This window comes from Python bivittatus, unplaced genomic scaffold (genome assembly GCF_059951505.1).
Source record: "Python bivittatus isolate LINGU-HERP-01145 unplaced genomic scaffold, Pbiv_v1 ctg000570_np1212, whole genome shotgun sequence".
In the NCBI taxonomy this organism is placed as follows: domain Eukaryota; kingdom Metazoa; phylum Chordata; class Lepidosauria; order Squamata; family Pythonidae; genus Python; species Python bivittatus.
In genome coordinates, this window is record NW_028277097.1 from 22,286,473 (window position 1) to 22,314,372 (window position 27,900).

The 27,900-nt window shown below is 42.5% G+C and overlaps 1 protein-coding gene across 32 annotated transcripts in view; it reads left to right on the forward strand.

Annotated features, from left to right (window-relative positions):
• Nucleotides 1–27,900, forward strand: part of CELF4 (CUGBP Elav-like family member 4) — a 752,374-nt gene that overhangs the window by 660,583 nt on the left and 63,891 nt on the right. For 17 of the 32 annotated variants that reach the window (XM_088153025.1, XM_088153036.1, XM_088153023.1 and 14 more), the window contains 2 exons: nt 18,353–18,481; nt 21,727–21,806. In XM_088153025.1, the coding sequence (XP_088009151.1) occupies nt 18,353–18,481; nt 21,727–21,806 (209 nt within the window). Of the gene's footprint in view, nt 1–18,331; nt 18,482–21,726; nt 21,807–27,900 lie in introns of all 32 variants that reach the window. The other 15 variants (XM_088153014.1, XM_088153028.1, XM_088153012.1 and 12 more) reach the window with 2 other exon arrangements.

The following is a 27,900-nucleotide window of genomic DNA, read 5'->3' on the forward strand; positions in this document are numbered from 1 at the left end:
AAGCTGTTAGGTCCCATTGGCAGTAGATGGGGGTTGGGGGGGAAAAAAAATCAAGATGGCAGCCACAACCATGCAATTGAAGCCCTGCCGTTTTTATTGATTTAATTATTAGGGGCTTTTTAAAACCTCTCAATAGCCAAAGCTCTCTGGGCGATTGACAATAAAACATACTTTTAAAAAATGCAGTATGAATAGAAACATATACAATCAAAGGCATAACAAAAACCCCACATAAACTAGGCAGCAGCATGGCAGTCATTCAAAAATTAAGAATTAAAATAGAGTTAAAATACAAATAAAAGCCCATTAAAAAGCCTGGGGAATTAGAAAGAAATTCACCTGGTGTCAAAATGATGTTAATGCGGGTGTCAGTTGGGTCTCTCTGGGGAGGGCATTCTGTCAACGGGAGCTGCCCCTCCAACAGAAAAAGCTCTCCCCCTTGCAGAGGCCACTCACCCCCTTCGGTGGGGGGACCTGGGGAAGGACCTCATCAGATGATCTCAAGGTTGGTGTAGGTACCTATGGGAGAAGGAGCTCCTTCAGATAACTTGGCCCTAAGCTGTTGAAGCCTTCAAGGGTCAAAACCAACACTTAGAAGTAGGTCCAGAAACAGACCGGCAACCAGTATAGAAGGTGAGAAACTGGCATAATTGCACTGGCCACTCCGAGTGAGCAGTTTGCTGCTCTGTTTTATGCCAACTGGATTTTCTAGACCATGTTCAAAGGCAGCCCCATAACACATTGCAATAATCCAACCAGAAGTTACCAGAGCATGAATAACTGTGGCGAAGCTGTCTCTGTCCGGGTAAGGTGGCAGTTGGCAAATCAGCTGAAGTTGATAAAAGGCGCTTCATGCCACTGAGCCCCCCTAGGCTTCTAGTGACTGTGATCGATCTAGGAGCACTCCCAAACTCCAAATCTGCTCCTTTAGGGTCAGTGCAGGGCACCACTCAGCGGGACAGGAGCATGACTACGAACACTATCTCTGTTTTGCCTCAAGTCTCAGTTTACTGCCCCTGCTCCAGTCCATTCCCCTGCCCAAGCACTGGTTCAGAATGCCAACTGCCTCATCCACGTTAGATGGAAAGGAGAGGTAGAGCTGGGTGTCATCACATCTTACAGACACCTTAGCCCACATCCCAGGACCACCTTCTGGAAATGACCATGTATGTAAAAGTGGACCCACTGTAATACAGTGCCCACACATCCCAACTCTGATGGCCTGTCCAGGAAGATACCGTGATTGACAATATCAATAGCCACTGAGAGCTCCAGGAGGACCAACAAGGTTGCACTCCCTTTTTTCCTAGCACAGGTCTTCTCACAGGGTGACCAAGGCAGTTTCTGTTCCATCACATGTGACACCTGTAAAAAAAAAAATTGCAAACCATCACTTGCACAGTTGCAGCCACCTTCTTGACTTTTTTGCCCCCTCCTATAGACATCCCTAGCAGTAGACTTATTCAGTGAACTATGAATTCCAAAGAGTTATTAAACATGCAAAAAGAAACTAAGTCTCTTTTTCCCTCTAATTCCTAATTTATTCTTCTCATATCTCTGGTCTCGAAAGTATTAGCCCCTGTATGACAATTAGCAGGGACAATGAAGTGGAGTTAAATGTAGGTCAGGAAACAAACATCTCCAGTTGTTTAGGCTTCTGTTGTCTCTGATGGCTGGGAACCACAGGGGCCAGCCTCTCTTGCTGTAAGTTTTCCCCTTCCCACCCAGAGAATTTGACAACATAGTGCTGGTGATGATAAACATTCTGAAAGTGATCCCAAAATGCTTGGCCTGAAACCATTGGAGATCAAAGTAATCCAACAGGACCCTGGGGGTGTCTATATATTATTCCTTTCCTCTCCCCTAAAACCCAAGCACCACAAGGAGAAGAAAAGTACATTCAGTTTCTGACAACCAGATGCCCTTTAACAATCTTCTGCCCTCATGCCACAGGTCAACTTATCCAACAGTATGGTTGCTCCTAGTAAATTCCCTTGTTCATTGGGAGACATAAATATTGCTGTAGCATCTCTTTCTTGACAAAGGGATCCCAGCTGAGAATCCAAGGTGCAAATAGCCGTGCTGATATCTCCGCACCAAACATTTATCCATGTTTTTGATGCTGACTCAGCAATGAGTGGGGGGATGCAGAATTTTTGGCGGAAGAAGTGAGGTATCCAAGAACTTGTTTTTCATTTTCCCTTTTAACCAAAAAAAAAAGGATGTAGAACTTACAAGTGAACTTTCCAAGGGCACAAGTGAAGCTGGAGTGGTCAGTTGAGGACTCAGTCTCAGTCCTGTCCAGTAAAACCTGTTCCTCTTCCATAACATCTTTTAAACACAGTCTATCTATAGAGGCAAGACACTCTTAAAATTAACTTTTGGGTCCATTGTTCAAAAATACCCTTCAATATGTCCAATGTTGAAATATTTTGCTCCATTTTGTATTAGTAAGTCAAATTTAAGTGTTCTTCTCCTTTAATTGTAATCTTTAATTCCTTCTAATTCCCTCTAGTGTCCAACTTTCAAAGTCACATCCTATCATCCTTTTTTTTAAGAATTCAAAACAAAAGCATTTTCCCACAGGAAGGATTCTTATAATTAATTCCAAAATCTTATTTCAAATCCATCTGGACCCTTAGTCTGTTTATAACTTTCCAACTTTTCAGATTTGTTGATCCAAAGGTCCCTAAGAGCTGAAAAGCAGTTAACAAGAAATTTCCGAAAGTGATTAGAAAAGGAAGTATGCGGACCCAGTGTCCTTTCAAAGGTACCAACCATGGGTTGAGCAAGATTCCCTTGTCTCCCAGAGCTCTAAACTCACCAGAGACTACTGTCTTGTGGTGTCCTCATGAGGAGCAACTGTCTGAAGCACTTGTGGACAATGTCAAATCCTCTTCTTGTCCAGAAAGGAATTATGAAGAGCCGGTCTACTTGCTGGCTCTTCACTGCAGTTGTCCGCTCCGGTTTTAGCAAAGTCGTCTTCAGTTCGCCATTTCTTCCCCAGAAGTCCTCTGTTCTGCCCTGTAAATGGAGTTATTATGAATCCTGAGAAGATACTTTATGGGGATGAGCATTTTGAGTTAGGGCATCATTTTGGAAAATAATAGTTGCTCCATGCTGGTACATCATCAACATTTCTAACATATACAGAGACCAGACCAGGAAACCAGCTTCACAGGAAGACCAGAGCTACACTTGATTGAGATTTTATTGTAATAATAAAATCTTACAAGTCGGATTCTGCTGGACCTTCTCTCCTTCTTATACGCCAGTGAATTAGGGAGGCGTCTGCCTGGGCCCCTTCTGAATGTTCTTTTTTCTCAAGGCTTAAAAGTGTTTCAGCCCCCTTTGCCTGGGCAACAGTTCTTGCATCTTTCCATCAAGGTCATCTTCCTTACTCTCTACAGGCCAAGGCGGGGGGGGGGGGGATGAAAAAAGCAGTGTCACACCACTGAAACACAAGTTCCCCTTTTTTTAATGCCCACATCATGACATTACACGCATGTATGGAAAGGACAGAGCATCTGTTGCGATGTTGAGTCTCTGCTTTCATCATTTTGGTGAAAATCTATGATCCTGCTGACTTCTCTGTTTCGTTGGGCTCTGTTTCTTGGGCCAGCACAGATTTAATTCAGATCAGTAATTGGGCTAACCAGACAAGCTGATGAAAAGAGGAAGTCCTTTCTCTGTTGCAAGATGTCTTCCTTCACACACATACACGGACATCCTTCACCACCAACTTATAAGATATCAAGAAATAGAGCAGTCTCTTACTGTAATAGTTGGACATATACACAAGTGCATCGTTCATCCTCAGCTTTGTGGACATCTATGGAATCTAGCCCATGCCATCATCGACCTTTCTACAGCATTTGGATATGACAGGCTGTGGTTGTACAAGACTCTGTCTTCAGGGTTTTGTGAGAAATAAACCACACTGAGCCCAATCCACTAGCCAGTTCTCTTTTCTTTACAGCTGCCTATGCATTCAAAAGGCTATCCTCCTGGGGTCAATGGGTTTGCTTCCTAAATAAGTGTGAAATAGCACTGTGGCTGCCTTGACATATAGATATGAGAGATAATATGAAAATTGATAAGTATTCAGATGGATATCAAATGAAAGGTATGTATTTAGCCTTGTGCTTCCCACAGAATGCAATTGCAAGAAGCATTTCTAGACAAGAATAACCATGTAAGAATAGAAAGAATCAGTCATTTGATCCAACTGGTTAAATATTGTAAATCGTGCCTACAGAATTCTGTAATGTCTCAGGCACATGTTTATTTGGAATTGTCTGGGGAAGGAAGATGAATGTGGGACCTTTTACATAGAGATAAAAGCATTGTACTACAGAGGTCTGATTGCTCCCCAGTAGTAATATTGGTTGTGTTCACACAACACACTGACCTTATTGAATTAATCCAGTTTGAACTTATCAAATCGCGTTGGATTCATACAACATCCTCACCTACCAAAAGCTCATCAAGATTAAAACTAACCAAATTCAGTATGCTGTGCATAGTATATATAGCCGCTAAGTATTTGATTGATCGGGTTATGTGTGTTGTGTGAACCCTGCTATAGTTACGGTTTGAAAAAGGATGGCAAAATTTCACAAAATATATTCTGGCCAATTTTCTTATTCCCCACTCTGTATTTCCTCCATCTTTCTATTTTCATCCAACCTTGAATGTAAGATGAGACAAAGAACCTGGAGGAATCACAAACCTAGAGCTTAGTCAACATGTTCTCCCTTCTCCTTGAACTGCATTGTATTAACTGGAAGAGACCCATTTTAGGAAGCACATGCTTGCAATTAGAAGAGGAGCCAGAGGCTTCTTTGTGTGCAAAAGGTCCTGAATAGCATTTCTGGCATAAGTTAATAAGAGATCTAAGCCTGGATCAAGCCAAAGGCCTTTCTGTTCCAGCATTCCCCATCACACTGTAGCAAAACATATGTACCAGGGAAGCTCTCAAGGGTGGTGAGATCACCCTCTTTCACTGTTGCTTATAAGTGCCAATTATTCCACAGGTAGAAGGAACTAGGGTCATTTCAAGTAGAGCTGGAATGACATCCTGGAGACTTGTTGCCAACTGATATAATCCAGATTTTCCTGAAATCAGACCCTTCAGTTGGGCTGGGCTACAATGTAACCTTCAACCATCCATTAGGTTGGGACTATGTAAGCTGAGCAACACCCTACCTGGAAAGTGATGAACTGAGAACAACTGGTGAAGACAGGGCTAAGTTTGATGGATTGATGATCTGGCTTGTGAGTTGATACCTTCCCACACCACCTACAGGAAGCTCAGCAACTTGCAACCCAGGACCATCTTCATGTGGAGCCCAAATCCACATAATAGGCATTAAAAAAAAAAATCAAATTTCTCAAGTCCCCCTCTCCAAACCCAAGAGCAAGGACAAAATCCTAGCCATCATGGCCTTTGCCATCCTCCCTCCAAAATGTTGGTTCATGCTCCGTAAACTATTGCCCAACTTTATGTAACAATATTATTGTGTTCTGTACAGTTGGCCCCACCTGTAATCAGTAACACTTTCAAGACCATCCTAATGTTCTTTGTTGCATCCATGTCTCCAAGATATTTAAGAAGAGGATCAGAAAGCCTGAACTCACAGTATTTCAGTTGCCTAGAAAAATCCACCAGTTGCCCATGAGGCTAACTCCCTTCCAGGTTTTTTGGGAAAAAGCAGTATGAGAAAACTTGCTGAACTTTGGCCAAAACCAAACATTATTTAATGTCTTCTTTCCAATGCTTTATTCTTGTGTGTGCACAATCATTCTGTAATTTAGATGGCTCTTTCTTTCCACCTTTCCTTTTGCACCTTGATTTGATTTCTTGCTTACAGACCGTAAACCTGTTTGTCATTCAACAGCCACTTTGGATACATTTTGTGAATTGCAATTGATATAGATTTGATTTTCAGATCCGTGGCTGAGCTCCTGTGGACTTCATCCACCTCCCCTGATCAGGCTCAGATTGTGGTGCTTTGTATTTTTCCAAAATATAAAGAACATTTTCCTGCTGCTATTTTATAAATTGCATAATGATTCTCAATGCAAAAAGAGTCGCAACAGCTGTGACAGCAGGGATGGAATATTAATGTCTGGAAGTGGGATCTGCAATGACATTGTTTTCTGATGGAATCAGAAAATCACAGAGTAGAAAGACCATACAGTCCCATCCCCTTCTTAGCAGCCATACTGGTTGGGGATCATGAGGTTGTTGTCGAACACCTCAAGAGTACACCAATTCAAAGAATGCTACCACTTAGTGGCCTTCAGAACTTGTTGAACTAGAATTCCCAGTATCTTTTCCATTGTCTGAGGCTCTTAGAAGTTATAATCAGCAACATGACAAGGACCACCATTTCTCAGTCTGCTTTATTACGCGATCGCATTCATGACATCTACTTCCCAAGCCAATGGGAGCTCCCAAATTTCTCCTCCCAATCCTGTTGCAAAAGTTGGATGGCTGGTTCCCTTAAAAAAAAAAAAAAAAAACCTGGTGAATTCCATTATTTCATGGAATCCTCGCATCCTAGTTGGATGGGACATTGAGGCCACCTAATCCATCCTTTGGGTTTCTGTGATGGAATGGAATTATGAAGGCCAGGCTCAGGGAGATAAGCGTGTTCTTAGTTCACGGAAGAAGCATGGGAAGTTCAAGAGGATGAGGCCGGCACCTCCCTGAGGAATTCACGGTGTTGTGGCTGGCTGGCTTCGGAGCTAGTTTCAGTCTGGGGAGATTCTTTCTAGAGGTTGTAGCTAATAAACACAGCAGAACTGAATTTTCATTGTCTCTTGGAGTTTTGGGCTACACCTGACAGTTTCACTGATTAAACAATGCCACCTATCGGGACCCCAGAAGTGCACCTTCTCTGTAGTGGTGCCTGCTGTCTAGAATTTTTTTTTTTTTTTTTGTCTGCACTCAGTCATTGCTGACCCTGCAGTGACTGCTTGGACGAGTCCTTGCAGTTTTCAAGGCAATTGTTTTTCAGAAGTGGTTTGCCAGAGCCTCCTTCCTAGAGCAGAGCCCAGCTGGTGAGCGCAGGAGGCGGGGTTTCCATTGCTTCACGCCCTTTTCGGGCGCGCGTGGTTTTTCACACTTACCAGCAACAGCCCCCGACTCCTTTTTGCAAGGCACCGCCAGCATTTTTTCTCCCACCGGAGTGAGAGTACCCATTTGTCTACTCACATGAGTTTTCGACCTGTTGGGTTGACAGGAACTGGGGAGGAAACAGGAGCTCACCCTGTTTAACGCGAAGGCTGGACTCGAACCGCTGAAGCATCGACCATTTCTGGCCGGCAACTTTCAGCATCATTAAGCCATTGCACCACCGCGTCCCCCATGCTGTCTAGAATAAGGTTCCCCAAAATTTGAATGGCCCCCACCCTACTAGTATTTTGAAGATCACTTTTCACCCAGGCCTTTAGAGAGGACAATTGATGCCCCTTTTCCTTGTCCTCCTCCCAGTGTGTTTTCTTTGCCATCTTTGTTCCTTTCTCTTGTGCTATTTTTGTGTTTTTATATTGTTCTTTGTTTTAAATGTTTTTAACCATTGTAAACCGCCCAGTCTCTGGGAGTTGGGTGGCATATAAATTTAATAAAATTTTAACTATTATTATGAATCCAGACTTGCAAGATTGATGTCAGCCTTGTGAGGTAATCCAGACAAGAAGCACACCCAGAAGTACTAGCTCTATCTTTGTTGCAAGGTTCCATTAACAGAATCTTGCAAATCTGGAAGTACACCTCTCCCCTCTCGCCTTTACAGTCCAAGAAACTAGAGAGGGTCCCTTCTGAGACATTTGCCATACTCACATTACTGCTGTGGGCTCAACTGCCTCTTATCGGACCATTGCCTAGTTGCCAGTTCTTTCTCCTGTCTTCCAAGGTCATTCGCACATGCCATTATAGTAACTAAGTCCAATTAAAACATCCTCAACCAGTTGGAAATTAAGAATTCTAGTCATCCAAGCAGCTCTTCCATTTAATTTCTCTTTCAGTTCTCCAACTTCCCACCCTTCTTAATTCTTCCCTGCCTCTATGTTAGTCATCAAAATTGGTAACCCGATGCCATCCTGCTTAGTGTTTCAATGCAACATCTGTCCGTGCATTCAACTTCCTCTTGTGCAATGTTAGCAAGAGTCAGATGTGACCTTCCTTAGACCTTCATAGAAATGGTAAAGAAAAGAAACCCATCAGAGGAAGCAAAAGCAAAAGTAGTCCACAAAAGTAAGAGTGCATTCACTTTTCATAACAACCAGATGAAACAGCCATTCATGGAGCTAGGAAAGGAAAGGAATTGCGTAAAACTTGGTCTTGGTTAGATTATTACTAACTTCCTTGCCTTCCCTTGAGGGTTGCAAAGACATTTGTCTTCGGCAGAAACACAATAAAATGTGCAGACTTTTCTTTTAATCCTAATTAAACTAACAGGATAAAAGATTCAGTTAAGAGAAAAGTATTCCGCACGTGCAGCTTATTTTGCACTATTTATGGTAGTTGCCGAACTCTGCATTTCTTGAGACAGAACTGAGATTTTTGGAATGCCCTGGGCATTTTTCATGATCCGGAGTTTTTGTTTGTTTTTAAAATGACTTTTTTGTGGAGTCACTGGGAAGGGTGGGATACCCAAATTCATGTTATGTCCTCTGGATACAGCTCCATATGAATTATGGCCCTAAGGAAGAACCTAACATTTTGCAGCTGACTAAGGATGAGAAGGGAAACCCAAAACTACCTCTGCATTGTCCTAAATGAGAACAGGGGTTTCAACTTGACTGGGAACATTGTTGAATTTAAGTGACAAATTTCTGAATCACCCATTCACAAAATGTTGGGGGGAACCTTTGGTTCATTAAGAATGACTACTCATAATGTTGATGTCATGTGCTTCCATTATTTTCATCCTGAACATCAGCTTGAGGGGTTGTGTATTCTGAAGACACCCTAAAATAGTTTAAATCGATTACTTAAAATGCATTACATCAAATGATAAGCAGATACCTCAAGATAGAGCAAAAGTCCTATCATCAAATGCCCCCAAGCTCCACTGGTGGAATCTTCAACCAAGAAGACTTTCAGTATCACAGATACTCTTTGCTCCATTCTAAGCCCCCTCCCTGCTGATCACATGACCCAGAACTGACATCAACAGCCCACCCGGTGCTTCTCAATACACACAGACCCACAAATACACATGGACACAACACAATGCAAGAAGGAAGCAGAAGTATATTCACCCACAGACACACAGGAAAATACCAAATGTTGCTGATAAAAGTGTTGAAAAGAATTCTGGAAACAGGGTTTCCTTAATTTGTTTTGGGGTGTGAATTGAGGAGAGAGCATTTTGTGAACGGGTGATTCAGGAATTTGCCACTTAAATTCAACAATGTTCCAAATCTGGGCGGGGGAGAAAGAAAGAAAGAAAGAAAGAAAGAAAGAAAGAAAGAAAGAGAGAGAGAGAGAGAGAGAGAGAGAGAGAAAGAAAGAAAGAAAGAAAGAAATAAAGAAAGAAAGAAAGAAAGAAAGAAAGAAAGAAAGAGAGGGGGAGGGGAGGGAGGGAGGGAGGGGAGGGAGGGAGAAAAAGAAAGAAAAAGAAAGAAAAAGAAAAAGAAAAAGAAAAGAAAAGAAAAGAAAAGAAAGGAGGGATGGAGAGAGAGAAAGAGAAAGGAGGGAGGGAGGAAGGAAGGGAGGGAAGGGGAGGAAGGAAGGAAAGGAGGGAGGGAGGGAGGGAGGGAGGGAGGGAGGAAGGAAGGAAGGAAGGAAGGAAGGAAGGAAGGAAGGAAGGAAGGAAGGAAGGAAGGAAGGAAGGAGCAAAAGAATTGGTTGAAAAAAGAAATGTGGAAATGTGGAAAGAAGCATGTGGATGAATTTTAATGCAATCAGAAAGCTGTAATAATGGTAATAAAGGAATACATTCAGATGTCAGGAGAGGGAGAAGAGAACAAGCCCTTGCAATGCCGGAATTTAAATCAGGGCTCGGCGCGCCGTTCTCATCCTCCTCTCTTCCAATGAAGGAAATAGAATTTCTAAGCACAGCGAAGGAGGGATTAACCACTGGCAGGTTTTTCGGCCTTTTGTCTTTTGGCAAATCCCATTTCATCACTGCCTTTAATATTCAGAAGGCCGTGGGCTGAGCCGTGCTGTCTCGGGCACTCCGGAACCGGCCCCCAATTCCGAGGGTTAGCCCAATCACGTAGAGACGGCGGCCACTTTCGGGAAGTGTTTCAATTCCCTCCGCCGAAGGCTTTGAAACCCAAGTCTAATTTGATCTGAAATGTTGTCACAAGAGCTAGTACCAAAGAAAGAGTTTCCCCCTTTCCTTCTTTTCCTTTTAATCTTGCTTCCTCTCCAGAGCTGCTCCAGCAGTCCCACGAGAACTCTAGCAGTATATTAATGTCACAGCCTTTTTAGGTTTCTGGACGAGCCTTTTTCTTTTTTTCCCCAAGCCTGTATGGGTCACCCGTTGAAATGAGTTGAGGTGCTGAAACTTATTTTCCTGACAACCCGTCTGGACCGCCAATGACCCTGCAGGGGGATGTCAACCATCACCAGAGATTTGCTCTGAGCGAATGTGAAAATTTCACTGTTCTCCAGCTTGGCCAACATCGAGGATCACATCAGCACCAGGTGTGCTGTGCATGGGCCTGCGTGCATAATTCCAGCTGGGAAATGCACAGCGGGGAAGCCGGTCTCCAGTTCCTCTCGGGGCGGGTTTGCTGTTGAGTTTGTTTGCAACAGCACAAGCCGATTCCACCGCGGATGAACAAAATGGGAAAGCAGACACTGCACAAATCAAATTGAGGCAACTCTGCAAATCAAGCTTCATTTTTATGCATATGATATTTTTATTACAGAGAGGAGCGGTAGATGCTGAAGCCCGTTCTGTTCTGCTCAGATATTCTTTGGAGCGCGTTGGGAAATCTAGCAGGGGGGACCGCCGAAAATGATGGCAGGGTTTCGCCACCATTTTGAGGAAGGAAAGAGACAAGATTTCTTGTCATAAGCTCTTAGATGGGCTGCACTGAGATAAAAAGACAAGGAAAACACCCAAACTTCCCCACCACCACCGAGCACCAAAGTTTCCATAAATATTTATTTATTAGATTTGTATCCTGCCTTTTGCACAGGCAAAAGGAACCCAAGGCAGCATACATAGTGCTCCATTATTACGGTTGGTCACCCAGTCAGCCAGATGTTTAGACTGGATTTGGCATTTTTGTCCACCTATCAACTCTTTCCCAAGGACCTGGGATAGGCAGGTGTGGTTGTTTGATCGTGTTAAAGGTATCCTCGCAGGATAGAAGCTGTTCCAAGTCAAGCTGCCCTTTGCAATGGGCTGGTGGTAATTTTGTCAAAGCCGATGGTCTTCAAGGGATGCTCCAGATGTTTTGGGATTGCACCCAAGGCACCTATAACTATGGGTGCTATCTTTGCTTTCTTTTGCCACAGTCATTCCACTTCTATTTGCAGGTCTTTATATTTTGTGATTTTCTCCAGTTCTTTCTCTTCTCTTCTGCTGTCTCCAAGTATTGCAGTGTCCACTACCCAGACTTTTTTGTCTTTCTTATCAACAGTTGTTAAGTCTGGGACATTATGGGGCAGGTGCTTGTCTGTTTGAATTCTAAAGTTCCAGAGCACTTTAGGGTCTTCATTTTCTATCACTTTGTTTTGTGGTCCCACTGGTTCTTGCTTGCAGGCAAATGGCATTTCCTGTGGATATTCCAATGCAGCAGCAGCAGCAGCAGCAGCAACATCATCATCATCATCATCATCATCATCATCATCATCATCACTACAGAACAGCAGATGTTCCCCTACCTACCTTCATTTAGAATTCTTGGCCTACCATTCTGACCACCAAAGGGGTCCATTCCTGCTTCCCATTTCTTACCCCCATCCCCTGGTCTCCATGTGAATGAAGAATGTCTGAGAAGGGTTCCAGAGATAAAATATTTTAAACCCAGTTCTTTTAAACACAGTCCAAAAATGTTAGCAACAACAGCTCTCCTTGGCTTTGCTGTTCTGTTTTTAGCAATGAAAGGGAAGATCCTTCCATGAAATGGCCTGTGTGTGTGAAGGGAAGCATTTCTACTACTAGAGAATCCAAGAAGACAAGGTTTCTTCTGGGGTATTTTAGTTGTGGAAGTGCCAGGCAAGTTCATCCTTAGCCAGAAAATTTTGCTGCAAGAACAGTAATTCCCAGTAATTGGTTGCAAAGGCTTGCAGTAAAGGCTCTGATCAGCAGGAGCCAGTAGAAACCTCAGGAGCTCTTCCTGAGCCTTTGAAACTTCAGACTCAACAGATTGTGCAAAATTTGAATCAGTGTCAATTCTTAGTGACCACATAGATAGAACTTGTCCAGGACAATCTATCCCAACCTGGTCCTTCAGGTCTTCCGAGGTCAACTCATCACTATGAATTCTGAGGAAGAAATGGCAGACTGCTCTGCAAAAAGCAGAGCTGATGACCATGTCAGAATGAAGAGCTGGTGAGTAGACCGGCTCTTTCATACTTCCTCTGGACAAGGAGAGGACTTGAAATCACCCACAAGTGCTCCAGACAGCTGCTCTTCATGAGGAGAACTTTAGACAGCAGTCTCCTGTGGGTTTTTTATTGCTCTTGGAGATGAGTGAATAGCCATCTTGCTCAAACCACATTCGGCACCTTTCAAAGGACACTAAGTTCACATACTTCTTTTTCTAATCACTTTCTGAAATTGCTTGTTAACTGCTTTTCAGCTATTAGGAACCTTTGGATCAACAGGTTTTACAGCACCGGGTGAGTTTCCTTCAACCCTTAGCGAAAGAAGTTTTAATTACAAGTTTAAGAACTTAAAAAAAAAATGAAATAAAGAGCAAAAGGGTGATTAAAACTTTGATTTTAGAAAGTTACAAATGGACTAAGGCTCCAGATAAATTTGAAATATAATTTTAGAATTAATTATAAAGAATCCTTCCTGTGGGAAAATGCTTTTGCTTTGAATTAAATAATAATAAGATAAGACTTTAAAAATTGGACACTAGAGGGTACTAGAGGGTATTAAAGATTATAATTAAAAGAGATGAACACCCAAACTTGACTTACAATTACAGAATGAAGCAAAATATTTTAACGTTGGACATATTGAAGGATATTTTTGAATAATGGACCCAGTAGTTAGTTTTAGGAGTGTTTGCCTCTATGGAGACTGTGTTTAAAAGATGCTATGGAAGAGGAACAAGTTTTACCTGACATGATTGAGACTGACTTCAAAGTAGATTTAAAAATGACAGGCTACAAGAATGACATGGAAAAAATACGTTACACTGGACATACAAAAGAAACCAGCTGATGTCTTAATAGTTAAAAGGGATGTACAAATAGCAAAGCAAGAGAGTGACCTGGATAATTTTCTATATTGGATTTGCAAAAGAGGCTTGTTAACGTTCTGAAGAATTTTGTGAGAATTTTGGGACAAAGAAAAAATGAAAAGAAATCAAGTTCTATGACATTATTTGAAGGGACCAAAGATCAAGATCGTTAGAAGTTAAAAGAAGGAATATAAAGTTGGTTTATTTGATCAAGGTTAAAATAGATATGTTGTTATCTCTGGAAACCCTTAATGGACTTTTGTTGACATCAGGACTGAAATGATGAGGTTTTAAGGATTTGTTTATAGATAGGAGATGGGATAGGAAAAGATCATTTGTTGTATTTTAAGAGAAGGTGATAAGTTACTAAAATTGTTTATATTTGTTGTAATGAAGGGGGAAGTCACATCTTTACATATCTCTCTTTTTCTTTACTATATTCTTATTTTTTTTCTTTCTTTTCTATTTCTCTATTTTTTCTTTCTTTTCTGCACCTTCTACTTTTTCTTTTTATTATTTTATTTTTTAGTATGTATTAGTTTTTATTGTTGTAATTATAATCTTTAATAAAATTACTTTAAAAAAAACTAAGTCAACTCATCACTGTAACTGAGCCCATCCACATTGCTGTTGGTCACCCTGTTTCCTTCCATTCTTCTCATGGACTTTTCAAGAGATCTGGGTCTTTGCATCATTTGTCCAGAATCCCTGCTCCTAAATACATTCAATCATTGCAAGAATGCACATTTTGCAGCTCTACCTCTTAAGCATGTTAGTTCCTTTGTGTTGATAAATTTTGGGTTTTCAAGAATATTACCTGTCTCCAGTACTTGGTGGCAAAGCTCTTTTTTCTAGAGCTTCCTCTGTCTTTCCTGCAATATTTCAGATTCCCATTTCTGCAACATCCATCTGCCATCTTGTTTCTTGGTGCCACTGATTCAGCTGCCAAAAAATAAGTGCTCAATATCCTGGCTGTTCTGCAATTTCCAACTATTTTTGAAGCCCTCTTCACAGCTCTTCCACAGAAGCCAACAAGATTCAGTTTTTTGTGGGGTTTCTGAGGAAACGTGATCCACCTTTTGTGACAGGCTTGGCAGAGAAAAGAATAACTTAAAAGTTCAAAATGCACGTTGGTGGAGTCATTCTGCGGAAATCCTCCTGTCCCTTTCTTCTTACACTCGGGTCTTTCTCACTCGTGATGTCTCAAAATCAGGAAGACCAAAAGAACAAGAAATTTCTCCAGTAAATCACTTGCTTGCAACTAGCTGCATATCCTATTGGAAGCTTTAATGGCAAAGCAATGTAAAAAGAAAAAAACCTGTGATTTAAGGAGAAAGGAGGAAAATACATTTCTTTGCTAATTTCAGGCTGCATCGATTCTTGGTTAAGTTAGTTGAATGCCTGGAATGGGCTGGAATGCAGAGGGCTAAAGGTCAGGAGAAAAGATTGGAAGGTCCCTGCTGCTAGAAGCCGAATACTGGGTGTTGTGAAACCCCGCTATGTAGCATTTTCTCAGAATCAATTGTTCTTGTGTCTGGGAGCTGTTATTGGGGGATTTTATTTTTAAGTGCCTTGCTACCTCTTGGGCTTTTGTTTGTTTAGAAATGCAGACAAAACTGAAAGATAGGCCAGGGCATTGTGGCTTTTGTTGGGGATGAAAGTAGGCTTTGTGGCATCCCAGAAAAAAATGCAAACTAAGGTAAATAAATCATGATCATGATCAAAACAGTCTGACGCTTCATAAAGGGCAGTAAAACTTCCCCTTGTCCTGTATTCATGATCATTACCCTTCTTTCCCTCCCTCCCTCCCTCCCTCCCTCCCTCCTTCCTTCCTTCCTTCCTTCCTTCCTTCCTTCCTTCCTTCCTTCCTTCCTTCCTTCCTTCCTTCCTTCCTTCCTTCCTGTTATTTAATTATTCTGGAACTCTTTTATTTTCCTCTTAATTCTTAGCCTTGTTTTTGCATCCCTCCCTCCCAGTCAGAAAAGCTGACATTCATTTATATGATAATGCAATGCAAGCGACCGATTCCACGGCTGGCCGTCACTTCTGCCCTGTGATTGCAGTGGCGTCCTTCTTGTCACCAGTCCAGCTGGGTAGCCAAATGCCTCCCTCTTCCTCACCCCTGCCTTGTTAATTGACAATTCTCACCTCTCGGCCACCAGCACCTCTTCCCTTTATTATGTGCTGCCTTGTTCTCCCAGCCCGTCTGACACTCCTGCCTCACAAGTTCTCGTAAAAACAGATCATTTAAATATAAATAGAACAAGGAATAATTTAACCCCTGTTTGCACCAGGGAAGGTGTTGGGACTTCCTATAAACACCAGGAGCTAGGCTTAAGAACACTGCATATTTAAACTGACAAGTCTATGAAAAAACATTTGGCTGGCAACAGGGCTGTAAGTCAGTGCTCTGCAGTGGAGGACACGCATTGGAGCGCACCGGAGATTTGCTTCCTCAGTAGGAAACAGCTATGCGAGTTGGCGCAGAGTACAACTATAAGCTCAAAAACAGGGTCCACAAGTTCCTCATTCTAGCATTTAACACTTGGGTAGGTAGCTGGCCTTATCTGGGTTAAGAACTAAGCCAGCTCAGGCCTGGTTAGGACTCAGATGAGAGATCAGGAGGGAATCCAAGGGCTATGAAGTGAGAAATCTAGAGAGAGGCAGAGAGAGAGAGATAGCAATATGTAAGATCAGGCAGAGATGGAGATGGAGATGGAGATGGAGATGGAGATGATGGAGATGGGGATGGGGATGATGGAGATGGAGATGGAGATGGAGATGGAGATGGAGATGGAGATGGAGATGGAGATGGAGATGATGGAGATGGAGATGGAGATGGAGATGGAAAGAGAGAGAGATAAGATCAGGCAGACATGGAGACAGAGATAGAAAAACCAAGAAAACAATCAGGTGGAGATGGAGATGGAGATGGGAAGAGATAGATAGAGACATAAGATTAGGCAGAAGAGAGATCTCCAGAGAAGGTAAGAATTTGAAACTGGGGCAAGGGAGGAAATACCGATTGGATATCATCGGCTGGGTCCTCAAATGCACAGTTACTAAATAAAGCCAAATACATTGAACCATAAACCAACCATATTACTTGGGTTCACACCACACACTAAGCCACAATTAGCCATGATTAAAACTATCCATGGTCAGTATGTTGTTTGAATGCACTTCCTAGGTATTTACTGTTTCTGAGAAAGCATGTTATGTGAACATAGCCATTGAGTATCCCTGGACATTACCATTATAAGTTGGATGAAGAAGAGTGACTCATGCCAGTCCTTCACCATAGAAGCTGGGTTTTGACCCAAGGATATGTATTTGTACATGTTCGGCCTCACTACTTGCCTTCTACAGTCTTTGACTTAAGGCTATCTAGATTCACAGGAAACGCTTCACCGGTTCAGTAACCAACCTTAACATTGGCTCTAATACTGAACTTGGTTAGCATTAGAATCTTGGCCCGTTTTTATTTATTCCTCCAATCAATTTCATGTCTTATAGCCTGCCTGATTTGTTTATGATTCCATATTTTGTGCAAACTCAGAACATGAGTTCACCCAGGAACACAGTGAAGCATTTTGTGCAAAACCAGCAGGGGGACACCTTACATCCATTCTAATTTCATTCTAGGAGTATTAGGATCTACGGCCTAAGGGCAATATGGTCCTTCTCCAAGGACATAGAATCAGTGGTGCAGTTGAGTGATTTAGCCTAGCAGTTTAATAGTCTAAAAGGACTCGTCATGTAGGGTAAATCACCTCCCTTTCCTTTCAATTCTGCACACTGGATATCTTGCCCAGTAGCCTGCCCGGATGTTGCCACTTCTTAGAATATGAACAAACCCTGGCTTGTGTCTTTGCCATATGCCTTGAAGCCTGGAGACTGAACACCCGCCACCTGCCTTTTCTCAAAAAGTTTCAGGTTATATTAAATAGCATCTTGAGCAGGATGCATTTCTCGGGCTGCTTCCTTTTGAAGGAAGCCAACAGGATCTGTTTATTTATTGACAAGTATTTATTCAAATTGGTTACATCTGTTCTGTAAATGTCTCTGGGGGAAAGGGGTGGGAAGAACTGCTCACAAACGTTTTCAGAGCATTTAATGAACTATAAATGAAGCCATTTATGCATTAGGGGTTTTTTTAAAAAAAATCTTTATATGCATTGTGAAGGGTTATTTATCTTTTTTAAATGTCTACAAGCGTGATGCAAATCCTAGAACGGATTCAAACTGAACATTGAGTTTCCTGTACCTAGGGGCCTCCATTTCTTCAGACATAGGATCTGTGCCAGATATAAACTTTGCCTTGCAGCTCATACTTTCAATACTGGAAGACACAATAATAAAGTCGATGCCACTTAGCAATAAGAGATTTCCATTGACAGAGTGCCTAAGATTGAGCACCATAAAATGCCAACCTCAAAAGGTGATGTTACATTCAGTAGTAGAATACCTCTGGAGACCTGGAGAACAAACCCTGCAAGATGTTTCTTTTCCATGATTTCCAAGAACTTTTATGCTTCCAGGTATGGATCTCAGGTTCTTGGAGAGAAGCATCTGTTGGGTTTTTTTTTCCCTTTAGGATTCTTTCAGGGAAATTCTGGAGAAGGGCAAGGCTGGTTGGAATATTAGTGATCTGCTTGGTAGTTGGTTTCTGAAAATAGTTTTTCTTTGCAAGCAAAATTGTGGGCAAAATGTTTGCCCCACCTTGATTAAAATGTGATTGGATCAGTAGGAGGAGTGAGATAAGGTGGCACAAGAGGCAACAGCTGAGGACCACCCCTTCCCCATCCTATATCATACATTCTCTTGGCTAACCTCATTTCATTTCCTGTCTCTGGAGAAGCTGCCTTTATAAATCTGTCCTTGAATGATGCCTCTGTTCTGAGTCTCATCTGCTTTCCCCTTCCTTCTGAAATATGGTAAGCATCTCTTAATTTTGTTCCAGAAGACAGAAAACTCTTTGTGGGTATGCTCAACAAACAGCAGTCAGAAGATGATGTGCGCAGGTTATTTGAAGCATTTGGGAATATTGAAGAGTGCACGATCCTTCGAGGACCAGATGGCAACAGCAAAGGTAAAGAGGCTGCCATAATTAATTAGCCAAGGCAAGAGAGACCTTGGGCCTACAGGCTTAATCCTCAAGCTCCTTCAGGAGATCTGGACGGTCAGATCTCTGGACCCAGCTTCCATCACCACCAAAGGAAGATGTTTTGAAGCCTCGTTGCAGGGTAGATGGAATTTTGAAGAGGACTAACTTTCCCTTCAAAATTATGGGCAACATGTTTGGCCCACCTTGATTAAAATTTGATTGGATCCATAGGAGAGATTAGATAAGGAGGCACAATCACAACTTCTCTGAAAAATTGCCCCATTCCAATGACCTCCATTGAGAACAATGGAAGCTATTTTAAAACCCAGTTGTCATCTGGTAGCATTTGGGGAGAGTGGGATCAGTGATGGCAAGGGAAAGACTCACCCTCCCCTCCACAATTCCAGAACACTTCTTCAAAGTCACCTCCTCTCTACTGTAATGATACTTCAAAATAGCTTCTGTTGATCTTAAGGGAAGGGGTTTTTTACAGCTGAAGTGCTGGACATTTACTGTATATGTGTGTGTGACTAAGAGTGGATTGTATGCAGGAGGCCTCTGGTTTTTGTAAATATGTGTACATGTGTGTGACAGATTGAAGGGAGAGTGCGTGCCTAAGTGCAAAACCACCATGTGAGTTATATACTTGCTGAAAGGTGGCCTGACCCATTTGGATTGATTGATTGATTGACTGATTGATTGATTGATTGATTGATTGATTGATTTTATTCAACTTGGGACACCGCTTGACTCCTACTGACTCTGGGCAGCTCACAGCATAAAAACAAAATAACAAGTATACAATCAAAGCAGAACATAAAACAAGGCACGAGATGGCAAAACCGACCAGCAATAAGAAATACATCATATGCCCAGCAGGGGCTCCAACCACCCTAGCCTAGAGCCCAGGAGAACAGCCAGGTCTTTAAGGACCTCCAGAAAGTCATCAGGGTGGAACTCACCTGGATCTCAGGTGCAACAGAGAAGGCACGCGTTTGGGGTCCCAATAAGATGGCACTGTTTGATCCAAGGAACCCAAAGCATGCCAGCCCTGTCAGATTGAATCAGCTAGGGTGATATACAGGAGATAAGTGGCCTCTCAAGTAACTCAGATCTCTCCACTTCTGCTATTGGTAGATGTCAGCCCCACTACGTAGACCAGATCAGGAAATCAACTCCACAGGAAAACTAAAACTACTGTTATTGTGATGGCTATAATAACAGAATCGTGCAAGTGTGATGAGATCAGCCTGAGCCATTTCTGAATATTATCTCATGTCTTGGGGCTTAAAAAGTGTTTCATCCCTCTTTACCTAGGTAACCGTTCTTGCTTATTTCCATCAAGGACATTTTCCATACTCTCTACCGTAAAGTATCCCACTTGTACCCTAATATATGGATAAAATACCTTGCTGGCATCCTACAGTCAGTAACCCAAGAGTAATGTTTTCAATGGTAGCCCTCAATTTTGGAATGACACAGCAAATTCCCATGGCTCTGTCTTTAATGTCCTTTCAGCCTCAGGCAAAGACTTAAAAAAAATTGCTAGCTCTTTTACAGTATGCTAATGCTGCTGTGAAATTGCAGAAATGTAATTGTGACTGGCTAACATCAGGTTAAATGCAACCAAGATTTCAAGCAGAAATATTGAAAACCTACCATGCCCGAGGCCACCCCACATCTCTGTCTAGTAAACCCCTTAAAGATTGGCATATGCCCAATCCCCAGGGGAAAAAGCAGGTCTTCAACACCATAGGGAAGGTTGGCAGAGTTAGAGCCATTATGGAAGGTGATGGGTCCCATAGATGACATTGTTTAATACAGCAGACCTGGAACAGGCCTGTTCTTGTGGGATTGGGCTGAAATGATGAGAGATAGGTGGTCTCACTAATAACTCAACCCTGTGCCCAGTTTTATTTGCATTGCTTCTTGTATTTTGTGCATCTTACAAAGTGCTTAAAGGTGTCCTTTAATCCATTGTTTTAATTTGCTATCTGATTGCTTGAATTTCCCCGTAAACTGATCTGAGACAGGAGACAATGTTATTTCTTTAAGCGGTATTTGATGGATTCAAATATTTTAAATCAATCAATCAGTCAAATACCTCCATGAGCAGAAGAGGATTGTACAGGCAGTTGACCTTTGCATAAACATTGATCTCCTGTCTAACTTTCAAGAAAGTCAATGAGCTCAATCCTTCAGCATTTGCTGCTTGAGGCCACTGCCTCGTTCTGCCAAATGGTAGGGCCGTCCTGTGATACACAGTCCCTGAGACCAGAAGCTTTTCTGCCTGAATAACATTTCTTACAGCATTCAGATCCTCACCTAGAGCGTCTACACTGCCACACTGTGTTTCTCTAAGCCAGTGGCTTTGTTCACATGAGAAATCATCAGTGAGTAGTAGAAAAGGAAGGAGGAGGAAAATGACATTAAATTGTTCTGAAAATTCAATCTTTCTGGTGATTTCTTAACTATTCATTAAACCGTTCTCCCCGCAGCTGTTTAAATTTAGTCTGTCACTCTGGTGGCCACCCCCATTCAGGAAAGAGTTCCTAAATAATTACTTTTGCATTAAAAAGCAATGAGTGAACGCCAATTTCCCTCCTGCACCACGTCAATGTATGAACCACATCGACAGCGATGTACTCTGATTCCTTATTATCTCCCTTCTGACCTTCCGAATCAAGGGGCACAGTAGAATTTTGACCCTTTTTCACAATGTTGAGATAGAGTTCTCCAAGCAAAAATATGCATATCGGGAAGGGATACAAATATGCATATATTATTGGGTGGAATTCCCCACCCAACATTTTATCAAGCAACACTGTTTGGAAACACTATCTGCATTTAATAAAATGCCATACAAAAATAAATGCATATATTAGAAAAACTGAGCCTGCAAAAGGCACACGCATTTCTGTGGAAACTTTATATTATTATATATTATTACATAGTATAGTATGGTATAGTATAGTATTACACACACACACACACATGCTATGGAAATGGTATAGCCTGAACTTAAGAAAGGGGAAATGAGAAACTGGGAGAAACTAAAACTGTCTGGCTTGTTAATCCCCTGTGACAAGTTAACCAATACTGCTCTAAAGTGAAGGACAGAGGAAGGAAAGTCATGTGAAGTGTTTGGGGAAGGAATGGAAAAATTCCTGCTCTTTCCATTCAACTTGAGCCTCATTCTTAAAGTCTGTTCCCTCTCCTTTTCTTTCCAGGGTGTGCTTTTGTGAAATACTCCTCGCACGCAGAAGCCCAGGCGGCCATAAACGCTTTACACGGGAGCCAGACAATGCCGGTGAGTGCTTAGTTATGGCTTGGTCATTTGGGTTCAGACTATGGGGGGGGGGGGGGGGGGGCAAGCAGATATTTGCAGAACCAACCCACAGACAAAAAGCACATCAAATTGCCATCTCTGGAAACTCCAGTCCATGGAAGGATGGGCGAGCACCGGTCCTTGGGTCTCAGCTACTTAGCGTCAAGAATTGATGGACTTCATTGCAGTGATTTATCGATGCTGGTTGAATCATTCATTTATGGATGCTTTATTGAATGCAGATTTATTTATTTATTTATTTATTTATTTATTTATTTATAGTTATTAAATTTATATGGCCGCCCATCTCACTTGCCTGTGACTCTGGGTGGCGTACGTAGTTAAAACACAAGTAAAATCATGGTCTTCCACCATTAAAAACAATCAAAAAATGAAAAGCCACATTTGAAAATACAAAAATAAAAAGACAGAGGAGCGTGCGCTCTAACTATATGCAATATAACCATTTAATGGGCTGCATGCTTCCTTGAGACCCCCAAGCCTGGTGGCACATCCAGGTTTCGAGGGCTTTCCAGAAGGCTGGCAGGGTTGGAGCCAATCTCACCCCAGGGGGAATGATGCTCCTGAGGGTGGGGGCCACGGCAGGAAAGGTACTCTTTCTGGATCCTGCCAAATGGGATGGATAGATGTAACTGGGGAGAGGCAGTCCTTCAAATAACCTTGTCCCGTGCCAATTAAGGCTTTAAAGGTCAAAACCAGCACCTTGAATTGGACCCAGAAGCAAACTGGCAGCCAATGCAGCTTGCGGAGCAGAGGTGTGACATGGGCAGTTCTTGGAGCACACATAACTGCCCGCGCCGCTGCATTCTGCACCAGTTGAAGCTTCTGGATTCTCTTCAAGGGCAGCCCCATGTACAGCATGTTACAGTAGTCCATTCAGGAGCTGACTAGGGCATGAATGACTGAGAGCAGGGCCTCCCAGTCCCGAAATGGGCACAACTGGCTCACAACCCAAAGCTGTGCCAAGGCCCTCCTGGCCACGACTGCCACCTGCTCTTCGAGCAGGAGTCCTGAGTCCAGAAGGAGCCCCACATTGTGCACTGGATCTATTTTAATAATAGTAAGGCTCCCAAAGGGGTCCATGGGGCAGGAGCTGAAAAACAGGTTGGCAGGGGTCCATGGCTGTGCAAACTAAGCCCTGCCCCCTTTTTATGCCAGGGCAGAGCTTTGTTCGCACAGTCACGGCCGCCATCTTGACTTTTTCAGCCCTCCAGGAATGCCCCTGAGGGCTATGGATTACTGCTAATATTATTAAAGCACTTCAGTGTTGAAATGGCCCACCTTGGGGTCAGAACATTTCCCATGCACATCCCCAAGTGTAATCCTTACAATAATCCTGTAAAAGAGAGATGAGAATATGGCTCTCTAGTCCTATCCTGCAACCTTTGGAGCTCCTCACCGACCCTTGAGCTCCTAGTGATGAGCATTGGTGACAATATAACAAGTAGGGGTCTTTTTCTAACAAAATAAACCCTAAATCTGAAGCATTAAACCTCTTGGTCAATAAGAGGTCAACAATTAAAAGTCAACCATTTTGGCCCCGCTGATAGCGTATCCAAATGTCTCATGGCCTTTCCAGCTGAAAATAGTAAATGAGGTTGCCTGGCCCATTGTAAGAAGGCTTAATATTATTTCTACATTGGGAGTGAGAGGAAGTGTTGCTGAAGGGTATATTCACTGAAGGCTGAACACAGAATAAATGGTAATGGTGAAAATTGAACTCCAGATTTCCTGATTCATAGCTGAGCCTCTTGGCCACCGTGTTACATCATCCCTGTGTGTAATGCACTGGGGGTTACCTATAAAAAGGTAGGGAACCTGAGATAATTGTAGCTTGGAATGTTACTGGATATCCATCCCAAATTCCTACACTTCAAAAGCATTATAGCCAGTGAAATATTTAGGTCTTTTTGACTAGCAGGATCTGCAATCAAATGTTTTAGCAAAGAGCACTCCTGATGAAGGTTTTAGGGTTCCAGCCACCAACTGGTGCCCTTTTCAAGACCCCCACCCCATTCCAACCCCCACCCCACCCCGGCTGTCATTTTCTTCCTAATGGCGAGTCCTTGATCAGCTGACCAAGGAAGGATTCCCTCTTCTAGTTTTCCAAACATTTTTTTTTTTAATTCTGCAAATTTTGTTATTCTCCTTCCCTGCGGATCCCTCCCTGTTGTGGTTTGATTCCAGAATCAGTGACACTCCAGGTTTGACATAAATAAATACAGGGAAGGAATGCAGTCTTGCTGAAGTATGCAGGGGTTTTAAGACAGCCTTCAAGAACTGCATTCCTAACCGTAACTGGCAAAAGCTTCTCGTGGTACAAGCAAGGATGGAATTTCTACTGAATGGGTCCTTCTTATAACAGGCCTATTTTAAGAAATCCAGAATCCTTTCTTTTCCCTGGATCAGAAGTATAAGAATACTTCTGGAACCAAATTCTCCGGGGCAACCCTAGAGTTTGTACTTTTCATGGTCTTACTGGGTCAGCCTTGCAAGGTAGTTCAGACAAGAAGCACCAGCCCTGAGTGCTAACACTACCCTTATTGTAAGGTTACATTAACAGAATCTTGCAAGTCTGAAAGCACTCCCCCCACCTCCCTGCCTTTACTTCCCAGAGAACTAAGGATGGTCCCTTCTGAGATGCTTTCAAAAGCCCCATCTCTCTTTCAGACTCAGATTTCATTTATCAGACCATTGTCTAGGCTGCGACTCTTCCTCTCATCTCCCAAGGTCATTCCTACATATCATCACATCTTAGTACAATGGGATTTTTGCACAGCAGAGTTTTCTTTGTTGCAGAATTTTTCTTCTTGGCTCCCAGTCAACTAGGGATCTATGCATACAATCACGGGATCAGAAAGGGCTATTTATGCTATGAAATCCCACCCCTGCTCAGTGCAGGAATCCAAACCCAAGAACCTCAGACCTATGACTATCTATTGCCCCCTTGAATCTCTCCCGTGAAGGAGAGCCTCCCACCTCTCTGCAATGATTGACTCCATTATTCCATTACTGTTAGGAGGGGATTTTTTTTTTCCTAACATTCATTTGGACTCTGTAACTTAAACCCATTATTGTGTGTCCTCCACTCCAGAATGGTAAAGAACAGGCCTCCATCTTCTTCTGTCTATTTCTTTGAGTGCCATCATAGCCCCATCAATCATCTTTTCTTCTGGTTAAACATGCCCAGTTCCTTCTGTCTCTCTTTGTAGGACTTGGTTTCTAGTCCTCTGACCACCCTTTGTTAATACCTAGTCCTCTTTTAAAGCCCACCAGTCTAGTTAGATGTCCCTCTGATCTATGAATTCTGTGAACCACTTAAATTGTGCGATTGCTGTAGTCCTATCCAACTGTATGGATGTTCATTCTATCAGGATGAGCATAATCTCTTGATCGTTTCACCTCCCTACCCACTTTTGTCCTTCTGTTATGCCAGTGATTAAGTTCTCCCCATCATTCAGCCAATTCACTGCTCTTCTGCCAAGCTCTTCTTCTGCATCCATCATAATTCTTGTCAGGACATAAGCCATTTGCTTCTGTAGCAAACTCCTGTCCCTCTACAGCTATCAGAATTATTGTTCCTCTGTGGCTTCTATTCACACAGCATATGGTACCTAAGAGTTTCCAAAAAGGCCATTTTACCTGATTAAAATGCCTTTCCCCTTCATGAGCATCAGAATCTGCCACATAACCAGTGGCCCTCTTTAGGTGAATATAAGATGGATCACACCCACGAGATGCTTAACCTGGTCAGGTAGAAACCTAGTAGATGCATAAGCGGGGTTAGTGTTAAACTATCTGCATTTGAACAACAATACTCGATCATTTCCAACTATGTAACTGTATGGTTGTACAGTATAAACCTAGGAAATGGGTTAATCCAGTAACCAAAATTAAGTGTGTGGTGTGAATCAAATCAGTGGATAGTCTCAGAGGCACAGCCTACATAGCCTATAAGAATTGGAACCCAGTGCTGATTTAGTAGAAATTCACCTGTCAAGAGGGGAGCAACGGTTTCCAGCAAAGTCCAGGCTCTAGATCCACCTTATTTCATATTTTTAACAAAGAACTTTGAAATCAACAGCCCCAACCTTGAGTGGATCCATGTAAATGGAAAGCAGTGGGCTTCTAATTAGATTTGTGTACACTTTCATAAATTGCTGGGGAGCATCAAAGACAGGTACACTTTATTTATATAGCCTTCTTCTGTTAATTGAACAGTTGATGTGTGGATGGGAAAGTGTTGGCTTTGTTGAGGTACTATTTACAGATCCACTGACAGCTAGGCTGCAAAAATTAACAGGAAGAGAGCAGCCTTCATCACAGCTCTTCTGTAGGACTGGTTTCAAATTGGATTGTTGCTTTCGTAGGAAACAACTTTTCTCTTTCTTCCACTTCTCTTCCGCTTCATTCCCACCTCAGTGCTTTCCAGCTTTTGGAGAATCATGGACAAGTCAGTGCCAGCTCTTCCTATAGAGTACAAATTCTGCTCTCCAGAAAGGAGAATGGAGATGGTGGCATTCCTGCCATTAAATCCTCTCTCCTAACAAAGGGCCAAAGGAAGAGAGAAGGGGAGATTCACGCACTTCAAAGAAAACCTGTTTTTTTCTTTAAATTATTGATATCTATCCATCTATCTATATCTACCTATCTTTAGCTTCTCAAAAGTCTGGAGGAATATCAGGAATCCTGTAATCAGAACTCAGCTGTGTCATGAAACCCACAGTAAACCGAGAGGTTCTTTTCCAGTTTCTCCCATTGCCACCTCCATCTGTAACAGAGATACAAGAGTCCTGCTGAAGAGAATCAGCATCAAGATGGCGCCCAATGTAGCACCCTCCATAGGTGCTGGGACCACAGTTCCAAGAATTTCCTAGCCAGCATGTCTTTCTAGCAAGGATGAGAGTTTGGGGACATGTCAAGGGCATTTAGTTAGAGAAGTCTGGCTTAACCATCCCCAAATCTACCATTAACTAGGTGCTTCAAAGAATACAATAACATTTGGTGGCACCAAGCTCCATAAAGAAATAAACTATTTAGTGAAGATTGATTCCTTCCTTCCTTCCTTCCTTCCTTCCTTCCTTCCTTCCTTCCTTCCTTCCTCCCTCCCTTTGACCCTGCTTTACTTCAGAGTAACGGTTGTCTCTCAGCAGATCTTCCTTACATTCCCATTGGCCAGAAGACTTATTATACTGTATCTCCCAAACAATTGTTTTAATTCCTGTCCTCTGTGTGTGTGTATATATTTGCTAATCCACCGAGCAACTTTCTCTCTTCTTCCTCCACCCCCCCCCCTTATTGTTCCATAAATGAACTAATAAATCAGATGTTCCTCAGCCCCGGAATAGAAAACTAGGCAGGCCAGTCGCTTGACAAGGGGTATGAATCATCCCAGCTTCGGAGGCGGCCTTTGGGGGCATAAAGACCTCATTGGAACTACTTTCTCTCTCTAGTCACATCCCAGGAACACTTCAGGCATCTGGTAGGACAGCTAAGAGGCCCAGGGGGACATCACAGACATTTTTTCTCTCCTCTCTCATTCTCTCTCTTTTCTTATTTTACGCCTCTCCTGGCCTCCTCGCTGAGCCTCTTCAACGTCTTCTGCCACTGCAGAATCTATTACCTCCAAATGGGATAAGTGGGGACCACCACCGGCAGGCCTCACAGCTCCAGCAAAGATAAAAGAAGCCAATTGCGCTATTTTAATGGTCCAGACGAGGAAGAGAAAATTAAATCAGAAATGCCCAGTGAGAAGACGGGGCTGAGAAGGTGGCAGCGGGACTAGGATGAAATGCTTGGAAACAGATTTGCATAAACATTGCATGGAAGGATGGAGGGAGGGACAGATGATTGACAGACAAGCAGACACGTAGACAGACAGATGCAAACTTAGAAATTATTCTTATCGTTACGATGACTTAAATAGAAATTCATGCCATACAAAACATTTATCCTATTTTTTTCCTACCAGTTCTCATTCCATTTGGTAGAAGAGAATTTCTTTTTGATACTGCTTTCAGCAAAATACAAAAAGTTGGTGAAATCCTGCTAAGGG